At 55.6% G+C, this 21,222-nt stretch overlaps 8 protein-coding genes across 8 annotated transcripts; 3 read left to right on the top strand and 5 right to left on the bottom strand.

Annotated features, from left to right (window-relative positions):
- Positions 1 to 173: 173 nt before the first annotated feature.
- On the bottom strand, positions 174 to 2,771 carry INS49_000911 (uncharacterized protein; the record flags this gene model as incomplete). The annotated part of the gene is made up of 1 exon (XM_043161745.1): positions 174 to 2,771. The coding sequence occupies one exon, from the start codon at positions 2,769 to 2,771 to the stop codon at positions 174 to 176; it is 2,598 nt and encodes an 865-aa protein (XP_043030251.1).
- Positions 2,772 to 3,687: 916 nt separating this feature from the next.
- Positions 3,688 to 4,050, top strand: INS49_000910 (uncharacterized protein; the record flags this gene model as incomplete). The annotated part of the gene is made up of 1 exon (XM_043161744.1): positions 3,688 to 4,050. One exon carries the CDS (start codon positions 3,688 to 3,690, stop codon positions 4,048 to 4,050), a length of 363 nt encoding a protein of 120 aa, XP_043030250.1.
- A 1,120-nt stretch (positions 4,051 to 5,170) lies between these two features.
- INS49_000909 (uncharacterized protein) lies at positions 5,171 to 6,256 on the top strand (the record flags this gene model as incomplete). Its single annotated transcript, XM_043161743.1, has 2 exons — positions 5,171 to 5,328; positions 5,497 to 6,256. 2 exons carry the CDS (start codon positions 5,171 to 5,173, stop codon positions 6,254 to 6,256), a joined length of 918 nt encoding a protein of 305 aa, XP_043030249.1.
- Positions 6,257 to 6,423: 167 nt separating this feature from the next.
- Positions 6,424 to 7,093, bottom strand: INS49_000908 (uncharacterized protein; the record flags this gene model as incomplete). Its single annotated transcript, XM_043161742.1, has 3 exons — positions 6,424 to 6,503; positions 6,562 to 6,948; positions 7,018 to 7,093. The coding sequence occupies 3 exons, from the start codon at positions 7,091 to 7,093 to the stop codon at positions 6,424 to 6,426; spliced, it is 543 nt and encodes a 180-aa protein (XP_043030248.1).
- A 1,171-nt stretch (positions 7,094 to 8,264) lies between these two features.
- On the bottom strand, positions 8,265 to 8,579 carry INS49_000907 (uncharacterized protein; the record flags this gene model as incomplete). Its single annotated transcript, XM_043161741.1, has 1 exon — positions 8,265 to 8,579. The coding sequence occupies one exon, from the start codon at positions 8,577 to 8,579 to the stop codon at positions 8,265 to 8,267; it is 315 nt and encodes a 104-aa protein (XP_043030247.1).
- Positions 8,580 to 10,031: 1,452 nt separating this feature from the next.
- Positions 10,032 to 12,739, bottom strand: INS49_000906 (uncharacterized protein; the record flags this gene model as incomplete). The annotated part of the gene is made up of 3 exons (XM_043161740.1): positions 10,032 to 10,550; positions 11,246 to 12,453; positions 12,517 to 12,739. The coding sequence occupies 3 exons, from the start codon at positions 12,737 to 12,739 to the stop codon at positions 10,032 to 10,034; spliced, it is 1,950 nt and encodes a 649-aa protein (XP_043030246.1).
- Positions 12,740 to 13,660: 921 nt separating this feature from the next.
- On the top strand, positions 13,661 to 15,872 carry INS49_000905 (uncharacterized protein; the record flags this gene model as incomplete). Its single annotated transcript, XM_043161739.1, has 2 exons — positions 13,661 to 15,613; positions 15,651 to 15,872. The coding sequence occupies 2 exons, from the start codon at positions 13,661 to 13,663 to the stop codon at positions 15,870 to 15,872; spliced, it is 2,175 nt and encodes a 724-aa protein (XP_043030245.1).
- Positions 15,873 to 17,019: 1,147 nt separating this feature from the next.
- On the bottom strand, positions 17,020 to 18,839 carry INS49_000904 (uncharacterized protein; the record flags this gene model as incomplete). Its single annotated transcript, XM_043161738.1, has 4 exons — positions 17,020 to 17,233; positions 17,310 to 17,374; positions 17,479 to 18,591; positions 18,678 to 18,839. The coding sequence occupies 4 exons, from the start codon at positions 18,837 to 18,839 to the stop codon at positions 17,020 to 17,022; spliced, it is 1,554 nt and encodes a 517-aa protein (XP_043030244.1).
- Between the last annotated feature and the right edge of the window lie 2,383 nt (positions 18,840 to 21,222).

The following is a 21,222-nucleotide window of genomic DNA, read 5'->3' as shown; positions in this document are numbered from 1 at the left end:
AGATTGCACATGTCTTGGATAGTACTTATACATTAATGTTTGTCATTTTAAACCGAACCAGCCTTCCATTCGAAAACGTCGCTGTCATCTCGTCGTTTCATATCTCATTCACATCACATCTTGGTGCAGCAATCCGGTAGTGACATTTTCACACCCGCCGCGGGCTCTCGAGATTAAGCACCGAAGACTTGTCTCACCCCCTCCGCCTCGTCTGGCGTGATAGCCAGATCCAGCAGCTCGTTCGCCCGGTCGAGCGTGCCCTGGTCGATCCCGGCCTCCAGCACCAGATCCTCTTCGGCATAATTGAGCCGCGACAGTGTAAGCAGGTACTTCTGCGGCGCGCCGTGAGACGTCGAGAGCTTGGCACGCATATCTGTATATGCCGACGTCGCCGGGTCGGTGACGAGCGTGTGGAGGAGTAGTATCACCGACGACGCAATGGTGTACAAGAGAGGGGTTGGGCTCGGATCGAGGCGCGCTTGTGATGGCAAAGTTGGCGTTGACGGCGGTAGCAACTCAGCGTCGTCTTCGTCTAGGTTAATCGGTCGGTTGGCGGTGCCGTCATCCACCCCTTCCATGGCCTCGGAGTCAGCTGGTGGCTTTTCTTCTTGCATCTTCTGATCCGCTTTTTCGCCTTCGTCGTCGTCAAAGGCGGGGTGAAGCAATTCCACTGGAACGTCCATGTCATACAGCGCATCTATCGCTCCACATAGGACGTTGACTAGCCTTGGTATGGCTACATCACTGAGCGCCAGCTGCCTGGCCCCTACAGTAGACTGTGCAAAAGCCATGAGGGTCCTCAGAGCTGCCAGCCTGACAACGCACTGCCGATGCCCAAAGGAGCCTGACGACTCGCCCGGAGCGGCCCAGCTCCGAGGCTCGTGCATAATTTTGGAAACACGTTCTATGAGTGCCTGGGCCACGAAGGCTGGATCACGGTCCGGCTCGCTGGTGATCGGCCCTATAGACTCGGCCAGACAAGAAGTGCAAAGCAGGCTGAGCATACCGAGAAAATCGTCGCGAGGTTGTTTGGGGGAGAGCATCACCAGCACAAAGTCAATTTGCATGAGCTTCCAGTAGAGCCTCTGTGGCGAGTCCCGCGCTGGACCAAGATCCAGAGGATGTTGAGGGTCGAGAAGGTAAGAATCGGCGCAGCCCAGAGCGGCGAGATACATCAGCTGCAGTGTGCCTTCGGTGTCGATGTTCAGGACGAGGTGCTGTATTGTCTCATCCGCGCGGGACGCCAAATCACCATCCTGGCTTTCAAATCGTGGAACGGCGAGTAGGAACACCGTGGTCTGTGCAACTGGAACCAAGGTCGACGTAATATAAGGTGCAACTGAAATGGTGTTTAGTTGCAGAATGAACGTGATCAGTGCCACCAGGTCATATATAGGCTCGTAGTATTTCTCTCGAAGGCATTGATCCCACAAGTCTATGATCATGTCGCAGAAGTCGATCAGCAAGCGCACGGGATCATGTGGATCGCCGAGCGAAGGAAGCCTGTGAAATATGATGCCGGCAAATGATTGTTCAGGGTCCGACGGGAAGCTGTATCGAGCAAGTAGATCGAACGTCAAAGGCTGGCCATGAATAGCGCCATGGTCTAGGACGAGTCGCAGCAAGTCGTACGGAAGAGCACTCGGGCGGAGGCTCGAGCCTGGCGCTTCATACTGAGTAGGAGGAGCAGCATCGGCCACGACAGCATCATCTTCGACCTCCAGAGCGGTCACTGGACTGTCGATAGCAGCCCGTTTCCTCTTAGCCCTGCTCGGGGTCCTTTCGCCGGGCGCAAGTGCAGCGCCCTTTCCTTTACCCTTCAACCCTCCCTGGGCCTTGGAGGGACTGGGTAGTATTTCCACATCGTCGAAGCCATCTGCAATGTTCTTGAAGCTGTTCGTTTTGTTCTTTCTGGGCGTCGAGAATGTTGCTTCAGCGGGTTCCTTGCGGCCCTTCTTGGATTTCTGTAGCTCTTCCCTCAAGTCCTGCCGCGTGAACTGCAACTCCGTGGCAGCAGCCTTCTCCGCGTGCACGGCAGCCTCGACAAGACGTTCCTGTTTAGCCAAGGCTTCGGCATTCTGTTTCTTGAGCTTGGACACTTCGGCCTCGTGGGCTGCGACAGACCTTTCGTATTTGGAGCGCACAATAGACGCCTCCCCACGGGCCGAATTCAAGTCGTTTTCAAGGGCTCTGACACGAGCCTGGAGTGCCGAAAATTGCCCGTCCCGGTTCTGCTGTATGACAGCGGGCTGTTGCTGCGAGGCCTGGCTTTGCTGGTAGGTGGGACGGGGAGGTGGCGGATGGGGGCGATTATACTGGGGGTCGGACGGTCGAGGAGCAAAGCGGCTCGCGGTTGGTGGAGGAGGAGGTCCCATGTGATGTGGTATTGTTGGGCGAGGAGGGACCATTCGACTGGACGAGGAAGCGGACTGTCGCGCAGGCTGATACTGAGAAAGCCCCGGGCCAGTCGCAGGCTGCTGCCATCGTGGCTGTTGTATCGAGCGGGCGGGCTGCAAGCCATTGTCCTGCACAAGGGAGGGAGCTTGGGCGGGGGACTGCCTCTCGACCGAGTGGCGGACGGGAAGCTGGGCGGCCTCATCTATGACAACGGTGTCATCCAGATCATCGTCCTCGAGCCCATAGTCGTCATCGTTCACGGCCTGGGTGGGGCCGAGCTGCTGGGCCTGCGTGAACTGGATGGCATTGTTCTCCAGCTCCTGGAGAGTCGTGACGTTGAGCTCGTCGAAGTCATCGTCGGAGAAGTCGTCCATCTCTCCATCGACGCCTGGCCTGGTGGCGGCAGCGGAGCGGTCGTGTGTTCATGAGATAAGATGCAGACGAGTGTGTGGTGCGTCGCGATCGTTAATTCGACTCCAAAGTTCACGCGACACCCCTGTCCTCGACTGCAGCTGCAGGGTCCCACCGCCCTCCCGTCAGGCCCGTGCCATGGGTTAGGGGTCTTGTCTTAGTGCCTGTCGGACTGTCCAGCACTTGATGAGGATGAAGATCTGCAAGTCGAACGGACCTCGGGAAGCAGAGCATTGGACAGAGCTTGACAAAGGACAGTACATGAGAAGAGGGTCATGCGGAAACACAAATGCGAACCTGCGATGGAACACCGCCCCTGCCTCACAGTTCTCATTTGCTGTGCTTTGGACCGGGGCAAGGAGTGGCCTTCCTCTTCAACATATACCCAGTTATCCATTACACTGACCTCGTGGGCGCCTCTCCACCGGATACCAACCTTGCACTGGCAGGCTTGCTCGACCGAAGTCTCGTGAAGGGCCTGGACCAACCGCATCAAAGATGAGTAAGGACCTACAGATGCTGGCCACAAGTATAGCTAGCTAGACCCGAGCATGTGGGTGCGCCGTTAGCCTTGCGAGGTTCGGCGCCAGGGCCCGACGACAAAAGTCCCTTAATTTATGCCGGGCCCGCCGCGCATTAGATGAATCCTCTCGTGTGGGACCCAACAACGGTACCTTTGTAAAGCGTGCAAGAGCCGCTGGATCTCCAACCTGGATCAGGCTCGTCAAAATGCAGAGCCATAAAAGATAGAGGTGCTGCTGCGCATCAATAAAATGTGCCTCAGAGGCGCACGACCGACAATGTGTGCCTGTTGGTTTCCTCGGAATTGTTTGCAATTTGTTCGGTTGTGAGGCGCTCCCGACAGCACGAAACCGCCCCATGGACAGTCCAGCAAGGAGATTTGCTCGCGTCGAAGAACTGTTCGAGCACTTAGCCTGCTTTACAGACGACCACACTATGTTCTGGGCGCTATGCCTTACCAGCCGCGCGTGTTATCGAATATTCAGGAAACATCTTTGGGCGGACATTGTCTGGGACCATCGCAGCGATGGCTTTTTCCAGAACACCAACAGTCTTGAGGACTTCATCAAGACGCACGCGATAGACCTGGCTCAGGCGCGGTCACTGCGAGGCATCAGAAGGGTCGACGCCGGCATCCCACCTGGCAAGGACGACTCGTCATACTTGGCTGGTATGGAGAGGCTGCAACAGCACATGCCCAATCTGAAAAGCTACGAGTAAGAGCCTCCACTTTCTTTCTTGACCGGTATTCCCAGCTAACGGTTTTCGTCACCAGGTGGATAGGTCCGTGGACCCGTGATGCCATACTGACTCTGGCAAGAAACTGCCCATCACTCGAAAGCCTCAGTATTGGGGTTGACTGTAACGAGGTGCCATATGATCCCAAGCAACGGGTAAGCTGGGACCCTTCCCAGAGATCTCTGGCATGCCTCAAGTCGGTGTCAATATATCCATCGCCGACCTGCGAGACCATCGAGGACCGAGCCACCGTCTCCGGCTACATATCGAGGTGGATACTGCGACAAGCTCCAGTGCTGGAGACTTTGAAGTTTCACTGGCCCAAAATCAAATATATCGATGAGGAAACCCTGGTTGTGGAGGACTTTCTCTTCTACTTCATCGGCTTCCTCGCACTCGAAGAGGTCTCTTTAGACAGAGGCTTGCTGTCACAAGCTGAATCTGCCAGTAGTTGGCCACCGATGTTGCGAAAGGTGCAAGTCTGCGTGTGTCCATGTGACCCGCATGGGATGCGCATATGCCCTCGATGCATTGGTCACCGACAGAAGGAGACCGCATCGCGACTGGACGACAATGATGAGAGATCACTGTCTCTATCCAAGCGGGTGGGTGAGGCATTTGAGTGGGCATGTCAAGAATGTCTTGATCAAGTATCTTGTGCAGTATGGAGCGACAAAGATAGCTTCTGGCACGTCTCTGTAGTCACCACGGCCAGGTCATAATAGAAGGAGCGATGTCAATCTTGAGCATGTGGCTGTGACGTGCATGTGAAGTTCACCGTTACAATCTTTGTATGGTAGGAGCGCCGCACAGCACGGGCTGCAGGCCCGGGGTGCCAAGCTTTGGCCGACAGCGGGCGCCAACCACTGAAGCTACTTGCGCACATGCCAGAGCTTAGCTGGCGCGTTCCGGGGTTAAAACGGTGCAGGCTGGGGCAGGCTGGGGCAGGCTGGGGCCCTTCTAAACTTCCGCAATCAGGGGGCTTCGAATATTTGTCCACTTCCCCAGATTTACTGCCCCGACGACGACGTTCGCTGGTCCCCACGTGGCGATTATGTCCTCTAGGTGGAAATTTTAGGAAACCGGCATCATCGCGATCAAGATGGCTCCCGCCATTTGGCCCCAGCAACCCGTCGCCTTGCTGCTGGTGGTGCTCCTCGCCGTCGTCCAGCGTGTGAGTGCGTCGGACGCCGCCCAGCTGTCGCTGCCTTCCTACCACTATGGCGCAGCCATCTCTGTCGAGTGCATGAACCGGAGCTCGTGAGTACCCATTGCCTAGCTTCATCACGCGAATGGGAATGCGCCAGGACGTCCTGCGCATCCATTCCCGGGTCTGGGAGCTGCAGCGCGCCCGGCCCTGGCTTCAGCATCAGGTCGCTTTGCGATGGCTTGGAGGACAGATACGAGACTGACACCATCGCTGCGCAGAGAAACAGGCGAGCACATCGAAGATCCGGAGAACCATGAGCTCCAGTGGATCCCCTTCCCAGTCTGCGAAGAGACCAACAAGCCGCTCGAGTTCCACTACGGCATCGAGGCCGAAGTGAACTGTACCATCCCCATGATCAGCGACCCCTTCTTCCACCTCCTCGAGTTCTACGTCCACTCCGACGCGCCCCTCTCCTGCCGGCTCCCATCCCGCCCTCCGCCTCACGTCGAGATAGTCGATGAGAAGCCTGTGGCCCAGGAGTATATCCCGCTGGTCTTCGCCCTCGCGGGGACCCTGCAGTTCAGCCACATGCACATCTCGACACACATGAATGTGCTGCTGCACAGCACCCCAAAACACCACATACACCCCCACGACAGCGGCGTCCTAGACTCCGGGATCGCCTACAGCACCAGCCCGCTGAGCCACATGGCCGGCACGGCAACCAAGAAACTGATTATTGGGGACCCACTACCGTTGAGCTTCAGCGTGCGGTGGTTCCCCACGCCCGCGCTGCCCAAGACGGAGGGCAGGGTCGAGTGGCAGGGCATGGGAGGGCACATCTACGCAAGTACCGTGTTTTACAGTCTGGTGTCGTTTCTAGCGGGCATTTGTGTCACAGCGGTGTATTTCTTTGGAATGGTATTGCCTAAGAGGCTCAAAGGAAGAGCGCTGGGAGGCGCCACCCCACTGGGTTATGGATTGAATGGCGTTGGCAATGGCTGGGGAATCCCAATGGCGAAAAGGGCTATCGATTAGAGTTTTTGGCGCATGGCCAGTATGTTCAGCGTTCTATTGTAAATACTAGGGTCTCTGTTGGGACCGTGTCGACACGTCGACGCCACGGTCAATGCCAGAGCGTTACAAGGGCGGGTATATCAAGCAAAAATCTCGCAGAATCCATCATGATCAGCATCTGCCGGGCTCTACTGCGTCTTCTTCACAGCGTCCGTCGCCGAGAGCCGGCTGTACAGCCTCCAGTACATGTCCACAAACATTACCGTGGCTACCCAATAAGTCAGCCGAGTTTCTAGCAATTCATATCGGTTACAAATGAGACTTACGGATAACGAGCCACGAGCCATACAACTGGAACAAAAAGACCTTCTTCTGCTCCCACGAGTAAACCGCCGGGTCCCAATAGAACACGTCGTTGATGCACAGCAGGGTGCTAAAGGCCGTCTCAAAGGCATACGCTAGCAGCAGAAGCTCGAACGGGCCCGAGGTTCCCCTGCTGCCGCTCAGCCGCCAGACGGCGTACAGGGCCACAGGCAGCTGGAAGCCGATCTCGACGACCGAGACCAGGTGCATCCAGTTCGGCGCGGTCGCGGACTGGACGAGTGGGTCGTTGTAGGTCGAAATATAGAAGTCCTTCATCTGCTGCAGGAAGTACAGAGGGCTGCCTGGGGCCTTGTACAGCTCGGGCGGGTAGAATTGCACGGCATCGATGACTGGGCCTGCGGGTTAGCAATGGGTGCAAGGCTATTATGTGTGAGAGGTGAGGAGGCTGTGAGGCGTACGGAATATGACGATGAGCTGCATGATGAACCAGCCCAGCCAGGCCTTGTCGCGCTTGTTCTTGGGTGAGGCCGCCATGGTGGCTTCGTGAGGCTCGTATGAGTGAGTAGTCGAAAAATTGTTTTGCTGTCCTCAACACAGGAGTGATCCGGGATGAGCGGACCTGACCTGTCTGTTGGGACGCAGCAGATTTAAGAAACGGAATGAGGGTTTGAGACCCTGGTGATAACAGTGGTGGGGGGCCAGGAGGGGGTCGCTAAACTTTAAGCCCCTGACCATTTGATAATATTGTCACCTCGTGTTGGCATTCCCTTTCCGCAGTTTCCGCAGCGTGCTGATTGACTGTTCTATGGACTTGTGACTTCTCGCTGCGTATGTGTACACAGAATTTTGCATGTTGCGTGTTTCCTCACATCAGTTTTGACTTGAGTGAGAGAATCACAGAATATCTATTGAGATCCTCAGGATAGGAATTCACAACGACTGCTGGTGATTCAGAGACGGTATCGTCTTTGTCTGCCTTCCTGAGACCAGGATTAATATTTCACCAAGTTAAGGTTGCCCATCATTCTTGTCATCCTGGACTGTTACACTGCACAGCCAAATGTTAAAAAAGCAAACTTTCTATCGTGTCATCCTCGGAACGTCACCAACATTTCGCATCTAGGTCTTCAAGTGTGGGTTGCAAACTATCACTCTATGTAAAATGCTAGATTAGAGACACATCAACTTTACGTACAGTCTCTCCCCTATCCTTTAGGCTGATTCTACGTGAAATTTAGCTCCTTTCTTATATATTCGAAATCAACTTCATGATAAAGAGATCATCGGAAATATGATGGGTAGGTTGTAGGTTGATGAATTTATTTTAGCGATATACGTAGAAGCTTCATAACTTTGATTTCCGTGATTTCGGACACAGAATGGCTAGGTCAGCTTATGAAGAGCACTTGAATGGACCACTGAACGGTCGTTCTCTTGCACAGCTGCCGTCATTTTGATTGCTCAGACCGTGTCACGTGTAATTGACCCAAGACTTCATCTGACATGTCTCTGTGCCCGGATTCTTCCATTCAAGTACAATTCCTCTCCAAAACCCCAAGGCACACACCCCTTGGGCTTCAGCTCCTATGAGATTGCTTGGAAAGCACCACTGAGAGTACCACTGAGCTCATGGCACCACATCCTCTTCAAACAGCCATTAAGTCAAGACCTCCGAGGCAAGCCCAGCCCATCCTCGCACAACTTCCTAGTTGGACTTCACGACCTCTCCGGACAGGAGGATTGCTTTCAAATTGGTGAAGTTGGGGACGTCTGCAAAGACCGCGGCCGAGTCCTCCGCGGCGGCCGCCTTCTGGAAGGCCTCGAGCGACTCCCAGAGCATGGTGCACTGGATGGCATAAGGACCGTTAGATGGCCGCAGGTCCGCGACCCAGTATTGCTGAAGGCCGAACTTGGACCACTTCTCGGTGACCAGGCCGATGTGCTTGGTGTTGTAGTAGTCGAGGTCGAACTTGGCGTCCGGCTGGGAGGGGTAGGCCACGGTGACGAGGGCGGAAGGCATTTTGTCTTGTGGCTGTTGTTCTTGTCGTTATTGGGGGTATATTGCAAAAGCTTGTGCGTGTGTGTGTTTTGTCATATATCCTCGGGCGGGCGTAGAAGGTGAACGACCTGGGAGGACCGGTGCGTGATATTTATACTGCGTTTTTAAGGTTCGACACGTTCCTCTGGTACCCCACCTGGTGTCATGATTCCACTGCTCGGCATGAGCGGGCGTGTGTTCGGGCTCCACCTCTCCCGCTTCTCTTCCAGTGGCTCGCAGTATCAACCTCGGCAGGTGCGCTGCGAAGATAGCTGCAATCCGACAGGCTAAGTCTGCCTGGCCCTCGGCATGGAAAGATAGCTGCTTCGGAACCCACTTGACACGGGAATTTCTGTGGTTCCATGGTCGTCGAGAGGACAACACGATCCAGGGTACCAGGATTGAAGCATACAACCACGACATTAGTAATCCTGGGCGACGATGGGCTTCAGGACCAATTCTCCACAAGCTGATAAATGCAGCCATGGCATACTGCCGATGCTTAACACCGATCGTCGGCGCCGAATTGGCTAGGTAGACGCCGCAACCACCAGTGTTTAGACGCAATTTGATGTCTGGGCACCAGAGTTGTGATAAAGGGTTGGTGGTCGAGACGGAGTAGTTCCTAGTCCACATGCAGATAAGCTTCACTGCATTGGTCACCTGCATACTTGGATGCCAGAAATCCTCCGGAATAAGATCAGGGCAGGGTTTCCGATATGTCACTTCTGTAGATTCATCGATTTTGCCTGCATGATGTAGAACGATTTAAAACCCCTGAGAGTCCTTTCCAAAATTCTCACATCCTCTTCAGGAATTATGGTGTACGGCTTGGACCCATTAACAGACAGCTGGCCCATGATCACACAGCCGCACAGCATCTTGTTATGCAGATGGTCTCAATCCTGATGCTGCCAGTCCAAACACTCTGGCAAAGGAGTACTAGTATAGGATGGGCTGACTGACTGTGCTTTCTGTGTCGAAAACACCACCCACGAGACCAGAACTCAGAGATGCGAGCTGCGAGCTGGCCCGTGTGTTGAGATTCATCATGGCCTTCGCTGTGAGCATATTGTGTACCTGGAGGGCAGACTTTTGCGATTTCCACGAGGAAGTTATGGTTCGCCGTGGCTGTGCCAAAACGTGTTGTGTGAATGAGAGCAAATCTCTCGACGAAGGTGTACAGGGGCTTGATGGGTAGCTTGTCGTGACCGTGAACACCGTTTTGGTCCAGGCCCCAGAGCCTCTTTGCCCATGATTGCTTCAATTCGATCACACCATCCAGTCGCCAAGATTTAATGCCCAGGATTTGGTCGCATTCGAGGCTCACTTGCAGTGATGGTCATGGTTGAGGTGGTTCAGTCAACACACGAGCGTGGCCGAGATTCCTAACTGATTCCCCGTTGCTGGCTCCATATGAGCAGGATCTGTGGACTAGGACACCACTTCCCCAGAATCACCACCCATCAGGATCGCCTCAGCATCCTCATCATCGCCTGAGCCCGAGTCGTCGTCCTCCTCGTGCATCAAGTCGACAACCATCACCGCGCCACGGCTCAGCCCATCAAGCTGGAAGCCGGCTTTCACCACCTCTGCCGCGTCAAACACGCAGCCGGAGATGCTGAGGCTGATATCAGCATCTTTGAGCGCCAAGCAGACGGCCCTGACGTGCTCGTGGTGGCTGTCCTTGAGATCCACGCCGGGCTGCTCCGCGTCGAAGACCAGGACGGCGCCGCCGTGGCTGAGACAGAAGGCCTCGCTGACCCCGGAGCTGGCCTTGAGGGCTGCGGCGAGCCGTGACGGTTCGGTCTGCGAGCTCGTCGTCAGGCGCGAGAAGATGTGGCCGTTCAGCACGGCCTTGGATCCGCTGGGGTCCTTTGGGGAGAATATCGAGACGTTGGGCGGCAATGCTGGCTTGCTGGGAACCGCCTGGGCATTTGTCTCTTTATTGCTCTGTGAGACGTCTTGGTTGTGTTCCACAGACGACATCTTCCTTGGGCCGGATGGGGATGTTGGCTGACACAGCCTGAGCGGATGGCAAAATCTTCAGTCGTGCGCGAAAGCCTTTGAGCCGAGGATTGCTGTGCCGCCCGAGGTGAGAATCAGATGCTGGCGAACTATCGTACGCTGTTCATTGAGCCTTGGGGCGTAGGTCAAAATTTCGTTCAGAATTGTAAGTCAAAACCAGTCGTCAAGAGATGTCATTGCTGTTGGCTATCAGGAAATTCGAGCCTCTGGCGTCAGAAGTGTCGGAGCGCAGCTGCAGGGGCTGGGCTACCTGACGTCGCCACAGCTGCAGGCCTCGAGCCACCCACGTCTCCAAGTTGTACAGGTAGTGAACCCCCGATCCAAGGATAAGTTTTCCAGCTCATCAACAACGAAAACTTTCACTATGAGCAGGTTCTGACTCTTTCATCCATATCAACTGTTGGTATCGCATTAAATTACTAATATTACAAGCGCTATAAAACCCCTTCACGCTGCAAGATTTACTGTCCCAGACGGTAGACGACATCCTGCTTGAAATAATGGCTGATGTCGTTATCCTGGCCGCAATGCTGGCATTGATGCATAACCTTTGCCCCAGGATGGCCTGGACCGTAGTGAGAGCTCCCGGGGCCGCTGCTCGACGGTGAAGACTGACCTACGTGCGTTCCGATCCCTGAGCCCACGTTGGTGGGTGAGCCTGCTCCTACGCCGTGGCTGCCATGGTGAGGAGGGGAGCCGGTGACGCCCCGCTGAGAGCCGAGAGGGTTGCTGTGTGGGATACCAGAAGACTGGGTGGTGTGGCCGGGGTGCGAGCCGGTGACACCTCCAGCCGGCTCAACGTCGAGCATGCTGGTACGAGGGACACCAGGAGCGTGCTGGCCCGATGTTGAGTCGTAAGCACCGCCGTGGCCGGTGCTGCCTTGGCCGCGATGAGAGAGCTCGCTCGCGCCGTATCCTGCGGCAACGGCAACACCTGCTCCAGCCAGGCCCGCTCCAGCGTGGCTGTTGCCATGGCCGGTGGACTGGTCATGATGTGTGAGCCCGCTGTCGCCATATCCTGTGGACCTGCCAACTCCCGATCCCGAGAGTCCATTTCCGCCCAGTCCGCTCCCACCAAGGCCACCTCCAGTGAGGCCACCGTGGGAAGCGCCACCCAGACCGCCCTGGGACAGACCGCCTTGACCCAGTCCACGCTCAGACGCGCCAGCGCCGTATCCTGCTCCCACATCGCCGGCATGTGTCAAACCCGGCCCAGTGGTGCGGTCATCGCGGGAAGTCGGCGCGCCGGCTCCGCCAAGGCTTGTCTTGTAGTCATGGACATTCGTGCCCCTTGTGCCGGAGGTGAGAGGGTCGTGGACGGTACCTGCTGTTGTGTGAGGCTTGGCGCCGCCGTGTGAGCGGTCGTAGTCCGGGCTGCCGGCGCCGGCGACGGTGTTATATACACCTCCTCCAACTGCTTGGTCGCCATGCAGAGGGTTGTGATGGGCAGCGCTCCCAGATCCGTGGCCGTGGGTGGTCCGGTCGGGCAGTGAGGAGACATTCTGCCCAGTGCCAACGGGCGTGTAGTCATGGCCGTGGTGGCCGTGCTCAGGCAAGTCATTGTTCGGACCGTGAGTGTCCTTGCTTGCATGTCCGCCTGGGGAGAGGTCGCCCCAGTAGGCGCCTTCTTTGGTGTGGTCCCTGCCCGAAGTCTGAGCGAGACCAACACCGGAATCAACAGGCTGGTGACCTCGAGTGCCGTGTGTTGATGTTGATGTGGTCTGGCCCGTCTCTGAGGGCAGGTAACCTTCTCCTTCCTTGTGCAGCTTGTTGCGCTGAGCGCCAGCAGACAATGAGTCTGCGCCACCAACGGGAGTGGAACCTAGCCCTGATTCAACCATGTTAGCACTTGTTTTCTTCAGGAGCCATGCTTAGGATTGCCGTGACCTACCTGAGCCAGTTGTCCCCGTGGTTCCGGTGGTTGTGCCGGCGTGGCCTGTAGTGTTCCTGTTCTTGTCGATGAGACTGCCGTGTGGTGCAATGTAGTCCTTGCCGTCGGCGTGCTTCTGAGGAATGTCATCCTGAGGGAAGGCCCCTGGCGGCCTTGCGTCAGAGCTGGTCTTGTCGTGGTGGTCACCGTGAAGTGCCTCCTTGATCTTTGATCCTAGACCCATGATGAGTATATTTGACTTCCGGCTGTGGACTTAGAAAGAAGTTGTTTTGCCAGATGGAAATTGCGTTTTGCTTATGGGATATAGCAAATGAGAATTATTATGTTCTGCCCAGAGCCAGACGGTGTGATACTCCTTTATAAGTGCTCCCACCGTCCTCCAGCAAGCCCATCCGCCACTGAATCCTGCTGCAGTACATCCGAAGCTCTGTGCCACCAAACATCACGGCACTGACATCACAAGCGGCATTACCCCAGGTCGATCATGTAAAACAGGGTCCTGCCACGGTCCGGCCAGGGAACCATGATCTCATGAGCTGCACTTATGAGTATGCAATTCACATTACCACCAGGCTGCGTCGAGCGATGGCAATTGCATCCAAGATTTCATGACGTTGTATGACGCACCTTCGCAGGCCAATCGACTGTTGGAGAGTGCCGTTACATGCGGTCGGTCCTCTAGCCACCACGTTCCTGATCTGAACCGAACTAACTGCCAGGAACTTCCAAGTATCACGATGGCGGGGAACAGAAAAGCATTGGTCAATTGGGCAATCAAAAAAAAAAAAAAAAAAACTGAACTAACATCTAGCCGCTGCACACAATGGTCAGAGGATAGAGGGTCGTTGCTTCCTCCAATGAGTTCGTCAATTGAATCCTCGTAGTGAGATGATGTGTGACGCTCTAGGGTCCAACCCTGGGGAGTCAGAGGGAGCCGGCTCCTCGTGTACTTTCGCTAGCAAAGCGCTCCTGCCATGACATCACACCAAGCCACCAGCAACGTGTGCACATCGACATGTCTCACTGGCGAAAGGTGACGCGTGTTCTGTTCGAGGGAGTGTACGAGAACGGTACAACTTCGAGTTGCACCTACTGATGCGACCCTGCATCATCGCGCCCTCGAAACAGAACCTTGGAAGTGAAGATGTTTTCCAAGCTCAAGAACCTCGCCGAAAAGGGGCAGGGGTCGAGCCCCAAATCCGGCGACGACCAGGGGGAGTCGCTCACCACCATCCTCCCCACGCGAGAGGACAGGGCGAACCTCCTGCTCCTTATTGCGGACCTGATCGAGGTGATGCGAGTTCAGCTTGTCGACGCCTTCGACCCCAACAAGTCCGAGACTGCCACACCGCTCAAAATTGGGCGCTCACTGGAGGTTGGCGACGATGCTGCACTGGAAATCAAGCCCGGAGCCACGGAGCAGAGTGGACCGGACGAGGCTGCGGAGGAGCCATCCGAGACTGATCCTGCAGGCCAGACAGGCAAGGCCAAGACAGACGAAGAGAAGCGTAACGATGCGGCCGAGAAGGCGAGGAAGGCCTTCGAGAGACGGGCCAAGGAGCTTGCCAGGCCGGAGACTGAGGCCTTCAAGCAGGCCGCGCTGACACATTTCGACGACTGGCGTGACAAAGTCATGCAGCGTATTGGCGAGGCCGTCAACCAGCGCGAAGATGGGGATGAGCCAGCTCAACAGGGCCACGAGTCCCGCCCCTCGAGCCAACAGAAGCCAGACGCGGCCGGAGAGACCCTGCAGAACATTTTCCCACCACTTGAGACTCCACTGGTTTCACTCAGTGATGCCCGGCGCATTCTCATCATGCACTCGATCCTACTTATCCTGCTCGGACTGGAGTCCTACCCGGCGGAATCCAGAGTGCTCATGCTTCGGCTGGCAAGCTCACTGGGGCTGTCCGCAGAGCTACTATCTCAGGATGAGATATCAGTGGCCAAGGGTCTCCTTGAGGCCGCAAAACAGCAGATGAACGCAGACGAGGAGACCAAGAAGAAGGCAGAGGAAGGCTCAACCGCAAGGAAGTGGAAGGTCGGCCTCGGTGCAGTTGCGGGGGCTGTCCTTATTGGAGTGACAGGTGGGCTTGCTGCTCCTCTGCTGGCTGCTGGAGTAGGCACGGTCATGGGCGGTCTAGGACTCGGCGCCACAGCCACCGCTGGATATCTCGGGGCACTCGCTGGCTCAGCACCCCTTGTTGGTATTTTGTTCGGTGCCTATGGTGGCAGGATGACTGGAAAGACTATTTATGAATATGCTAAAGAAGTCGAGGACTTCGCCTTTCTGCCAATCAACAAGCCATCACTGTTCCAGCGAGGCAAGCAGGACGAAAAGAACGCAAGACATCTCCGTGTCGCTGTGGGCATTGCCGGCTGGCTTGTGGAGGAGAATGAGGTTGTTCTCCCATGGCAGGCCATCAGTGGGCGCAGCACCGAAGCGTTCGCTCTCAGATGGGAGCTAGACGCATTGCTCCGACTGGGCTGCGCTCTGAACACATATATCAAGAGCTACGCATGGGGCTTCGCCAAGAAGGAGATCCTTAGCCGCACCATATTTGCTACTCTTGCTTCAGCTCTCACTTTACCATATGCCCTCGCCAAAGCCTCCCGTGTCATCGACAACCCCTTCAGCGTCGCGGTGTCTCGGAGTGAGAAGGCAGGCAAGGTCCTTGCCGATGCACTCATCAACAAGGTCCAAGGCGAGCGACCAGTCACGCTGATAGGGTACTCGCTAGGCGCAAGGGTCATCTACACCTGTCTCGCTGAACTGGCGGATCGCAAAGCCTTCGGCTTGGTGGAGTCAGTCTGCCTCATTGGCGCAGCCGCACCGTCTGACCCCATTGCATGGCGGAAGATTCGCTCTGTCGTCACAGGTCGCGTCATCAACGTCTTTTCCACGAAGGACTACTTGCTAGCCTTTCTGTACCGCGCAAATAGCTTTCAGTATGGTATTGCCGGCCTGCAAGCGATTCCCGAGGTCCAGGGAATCGAGAACGTCGACGTCTCCGACCTTGTGGACGGGCATACGCAGTACCGCTTCCTGGTCGGTTCGATCCTGCAGAAGCTAGATCTTGAGGACATCGATGGCGAGGTCGTTGAGAACCAAATTGAAGAAATTGAAACGTCAGGAGAAAGAAGACAAGGAAGAGCGCGAGAGGAAGGCAGTAGAGGGCAAGTCCGCTGAAGAGGAAGCCGACGAGATGGAGAAAGAGGTTGAACAGAAGAGTAAGGCAACCAAAGCGATGGATTGGATGGGCAACAAGGTGTCCGGTATCAACAAGAAGAAGTCCACACCTACAGAGAACGTGATGACAGAAGACGATATGCTTCGCGAGGCAGAGAAGCGGTAGTTGGCCCAGGGAGGGTTTGGGTCCAATTGCCCGCAGGCTTAAGGTGCAGGAGAAACAAATCAGTTCGAGTAGCATACATAACTACACTACGTTACCTCGTATAATACAAGAGATAGCCAGACTCGCCCTATTTGAAAACTCTCAGCTAGACTGCGGTGTCCGGCTTGCTTTGTTGGCCCTCTTCAAGGATGCTGTAACCTCCTACGCGTTGCCATTATACTCTGTCTGTCTCTGTGGCAAAAGTCGACATCCAAGTGGCATAGAAGCAAAAGTTGCGGTCTGTGTGGATCCACATTCACCGCATAGTTTTCTTTTGCTCTTCAAAGAGGGTGTGAGTGGGTGGGAATTCAAAGCAAGATTAATCTGCAAATCAATCCTGAAAAATTTGGGCACGGCTGACAGCTGTGAGAAGTCCCTGAACATCAGAAGGTATGTGATTCCAAGGGGTAAAGTCGCCACGGATCGAGTCGCTGCGACTGAGAGAGGCACTTGTCATCTGTGTAAAAGACGAAGTCTCTATAATTCGCCTACAGGATGAGCGTCTATTGACAAATTCATGTCATGTGAAGGTCGAGGAAACTGACCTTCATTCTTGTCTCTATCGGTGCTGAAAGGTGCACCATTCCAGACAGCTTTGGGCCGAGGATGAACCATGGCTCGGTGCTCACACGGCAGTATGATCGCGTATTTGATGCAACACTTGGACGAGAGCAGCAGTATTCACACGCTAATAGACAAGGACAGCAACATGGGCATTGGGTCAGGAGAGATATGGTGCCCTTAATATACCTTTTCAAGATGATTCTACAACACGACTTGCTGGTCAATCATTTACGCCGTGTACCCTGAGTATAGGGAGCTCATGAATGACACTTCAGCGAGTCTCGGACCTGTAAGTATGGCCGAACAACGTGAGGCGACCAGGCGCAGACGAAGCGGATCCAATGATCTCGACAGAATGATTGTGCCTAACCTTCAATAGGGTGAATCGACGGATAATGCCTTCGGCGAATTCACAGTCTTCCAAACAAACTGGGATAGTGGACAATGTGGCCATGGCGAGCAGCAAGATTTACTCCTGGTCACGCAAAAGACCCCAGTCAACCAGAAGCACAACAGCCTCGAAGCGGTAGAAGACACCCGTACACTACTCCTCCGGGTCTCTGCCATCCCGCGCGATCATGTTGGCGCGCCAATCCTCCTCAGACTCGAGATCGAATTCCAGCGGCTTCGTGATAGGGGTGATGGACAGGCCCTTCTCCGCTAGCATCTTGAGCCTCGCCGCAGTCGCGGGCCGCGACCGGTTCATGCTGTAGACCTTGATGCGGTGGCACGACGATGTCACATGGAGGTCCCAATTCCTAGGAGAGTAGTCAGCAAAATTATGACCTGGTGAGTGATGAGATAGGACCCATGCCATATGCTGGAAGTACTCACCATGCTGACCTAACAAATGTAGGTTGTGTATTCAGGGCGTTGTCCCACGTCCTGACGCAGAATTCCTGCTACCTGTTAATCACCTGCTACGCATCCTGAAGTGATGCATTCTGTTATATTCCAAAACATGAGAGACGGTGATCTGTGAAAGGACAAGATTGGGACTCACCAGCCATCCCTCAGCATCCACCGGCATCTCTATCTCCCAGATCCTCCAAGCATGGAAGTACTTTTTGCTCATCTTGTCGTAGGGCACTTCATACCAGATACTGCCGCCGTCCCCGCTGACCTCGACGCGGACAGGCCAGCGGCCGCCCCCGCTGTAGGCCCAGCCCCTGAGTTTGATCTTGCCGTCGTGCACGATCTGGGCCTTGTCCACGGGCGACATAATGGCGCTGCTTACAGGCATGTCCTGGATGCTGAAGCCGTTTGAGTACATCGAGTTCTGCTTGCCCACCTGGGTGGTGTAGTATAGGTACTCCTTCCTCTGGACGGGCGCGAGCGACGGCTCGGAGATGGCGTCGATGCGGTACAGCCACTTGCAGCTCCGGGCGCCGATGTAGCCGCACACGACGGCCCGCAGCGGGTAGCCGTGAATTCGCGGCAGCGGCTGCCCATTCATTTTCCAGGCAAGGAGAACCTCGTTGACCTTGACCTTGCGCCAGGGAACGCTAACCCGGTAGTTCATGACTTTTCCCTTCTTGAAGTAGGTGTCTGCGCCGAAGAACTCGAGGTGGCCGGCCTTGGCCTCTGGGGTCAGCCCGCCGCAGTACTTGAGCACCTTCTTGAGCGAGACACCGGTCCAGGTGGCGGTCCCGATGGCACCCTCGCCCCAGGGAGCGTTGATCAGCTCATCGCCATCGCCGGGGTACTCGTGAATTTGCTCGATACGACGAGTGCCTGAACACTGCAGGGATACAGTCATTGTCTTGCGGGGGAAGAGGTCCTCATTTTGCAGGTCGGCCAGGGTGATGCGCTTGGGCTCCTTGACGAAGCCGCCGATGTCGAGGTAGTACTTCTCGGCGTCTACCTCGGGCACGCCCCCGTGGTTGCGGACGAAGAAGTCCGCGTTTGAGGTGATGGGGTTCTGAACAAGGCGGTCCCGGGGCGGCTCTCCGTTGTAGGGGAACTGGAGCACGTGGATCATGTCCTTGGACTTCTCCTCGAGGACATATTTCCAGCTGATGTCAGGGATGGACGCGACCGTAGGCCCCAGTGCGTAGTGGTATTGCTTGAACCTCTCGCCTGTCAACAGGGGGTTCTTAGGCGGCACATAGTCCAGCTGAAATTCAGGGGGCTAGGGCATTTCGATGTCAGTTTCGATAGTTTTAGCTGGGAAGCGATATCAGCTGGATGGCTGCTTCTCACATCGGGGAAATCATATTTCTCGAGGATGGCCTCGGCCTCCTTCTTCTTTTCAGGATATTTCTCCCACTCGATGTAGCCTTTCCAACCATCAACCTCTTCAGGAAAGTGGGGCTCCTGCCCCTTGGTCTGAAAGGGGAGAGCGTTTGGCTCAGCCGGTGCCATGTTTGTTGTGAGTGAGTACGGAAGTCTGTCACAGTAGGCGTGGCAGTAGAAGGAAGGGCAGCATGCTGGGGAGACGGTTAGTATGGCCACCGGTCTAGGCCCTTGTTCCTCTTATACAAGTTACAGACCTTGTCACCGTTACGGTGGTCATGGTTACGGTACAAACATGGCGCACTACGATGCAACTCATGCGTGTACGTGCACCTGTCACTGTACCCATGCCGTCGCTCATTACAGCACAGACAGATCGTGGGTGGTTGGATGGCTGGATCGTGGATCCATGGATTGGGCTGAGCGGTTCCTCGCGTGCAGCAAGATAGGGACAAGGGTCCCCTGCTCCGTACCTGCACATTCCTGAAGTCGTGTCGTCAGAGTGAGAGTTGCAGCAGCCTATCACTGCTTGTACTGCTGGGCCTGGGCCCTGTTGAAACGGGAACGGCCCAAGACCGGGCAAGAAAAGCAGGCACAGCATCTGTTGCGGCGGAAGGCACAACTGGGAGCTTATCTCGACGGTGCCACAGCACCTTGGAGCGTCGCGGCAGTGAGTAAGCCGCTGCTCCTACAGGCAGTGCCTACTGCACGGGTCTTAGTTCAGCACCTGCAGCGCCAACCCAAAACACATGCAACATGAGCAGACATACTTTCGAATTACCCTCTGCCTCTCATTCTCTCCCTGCTCTGCACCCAATTCCCCTCTGCCCAGGCGTAGTCGACTCCTCTGCTGTGTGCTGGCTTGGGTGGGTGCGACGTCGCGCCTAGACAGCTGGAACAAAGCTTCCGGGGGGCCCCACCAAGACGATGTCACTCCCATGACAAAGTGATGACCGTTACACTGCGCAGTGCTTTTCCCTTCAGCAATTGCTCCGTACCACGAAATGCTGGGACTTGGTGCGGAATTTGGCGCATTGTCAATGCTTACAACAAGCTAGCGCTCTCAAAACCGCGGATCTGCTGCGCTGCGGGAATGTGTATGTCCGTACATGTGCAGCCACCCCTGAAGGTTCATTATCTCCGAACAGCAAGCTACTTGAAGTAGGCCGGCGTTGAGATGCCAGGGATTGTGCAGGTGTCGGGTGCGCCGGCATGCCGCAGTCGCTTCAGTGCAACATCAAAGATGCCATCCTGGCGGCCCTGGCACGCCTGGGCTTCGAGAAACAAGACCGGGGATGCTTGTGATGGCAGTCTGCTGGCATGGCAGGTCCCATTCCAATCTGACCCATGGCGATTTCATCTCAGAGCAACCGTGAGTCTTCTTCAACTCTCGAGCCCAACAGACGTCGGACCAGACAGGTTAACGGTCTGCGTGTCGAACCAATTGGGATGACGTCCTCTTCCCCTGTGCCCTTCCCAGCCGCTGTCGACAGAGGAGACAGCCTACATCACACGAAGGCTAGGTCATCTCTCCGTTAACAACGAAATGCCTTTGGTGGGGTGGAGGAGTCACTCACTCGTCCAGACAGACGGAGTTTCCTTGCGACGACCGCCAACAATGGAGTGGCACCCATATCGAGGTCCAGCCATTGAGGCCCGCCGGTTTCTATCATCCGCCCCGTTGAGGCTTGGCCCGCGTGAGAGGCGTTTGCGGGGAGTGTCTGGGGTGTCGCGTGTGGGGGGACCGAAGGATTGGCCAAGCCGGCATTCAACACCATGCCCCCCTTGACAGGACCGCCATCGCCCTAACAAATCGAATCTTGCCTTTCCCCTTCGTTTACACTGCATGCCAGCCTCACGGCGGGGACAAGCAGACCTTGAAACTTCGGTGTGGAGTGGAATACGAAGGCGTCACCGCCCGTGCTCGAAGCAAGCAGCCGCCGTGATTGAATTTATCAGGACAGCTTGCCAACGTTGGACTTCAGGATGGAAGTCCAGACAAAGACGGCCGGCGAGACCTCCCACCCAAGCTCGAGTACTCGCTTTGGGCAGAATGACTGGCGTCTGAACCGCAAGTCAGGATGGAATCGGTCAGAGAAACTCTATACGTCTGTCGAACCTCAGACGGGGACATATAGGGCCGAAACTTCCACGCAAACGACCGTCTTGATTCTCCAGTGTAATCGATCAGCTCCGTACCACCCACAGTAGCACAAAGAACGATGACTCGAAATCCCTGTGAGCTTTCCGCTCCTACGCCTCAACGTCATTCGCTTTGCTTAGCCGAAACCAACTAAGTCGTCGCCGATGCGGCACACGATTAATCCTTCTAAGCGGGACTGCATCATTAGACCAGTTCGGCTGTCGCCCCAGTCTCTGGTGCGCAACCCCGCACGCCATCTAATCTCAGTCAGCCGTAGATGGAAGTGAATCCCAGTGTGTCGGGTTTATATATCAGGCTCTGGTGTCCAGTTGCCTTCCTGAAAATGACCATCCCGAGCCCTCTCTCCTC

Source organism: Diaporthe citri (assembly GCF_014595645.1).
Source record: "Diaporthe citri strain NFHF-8-4 chromosome Unknown scaffold_1, whole genome shotgun sequence".
NCBI lineage: Eukaryota > Fungi > Ascomycota > Sordariomycetes > Diaporthales > Diaporthaceae > Diaporthe > Diaporthe citri.
This window is presented reverse-complemented; position numbering and strand designations above follow the sequence as displayed.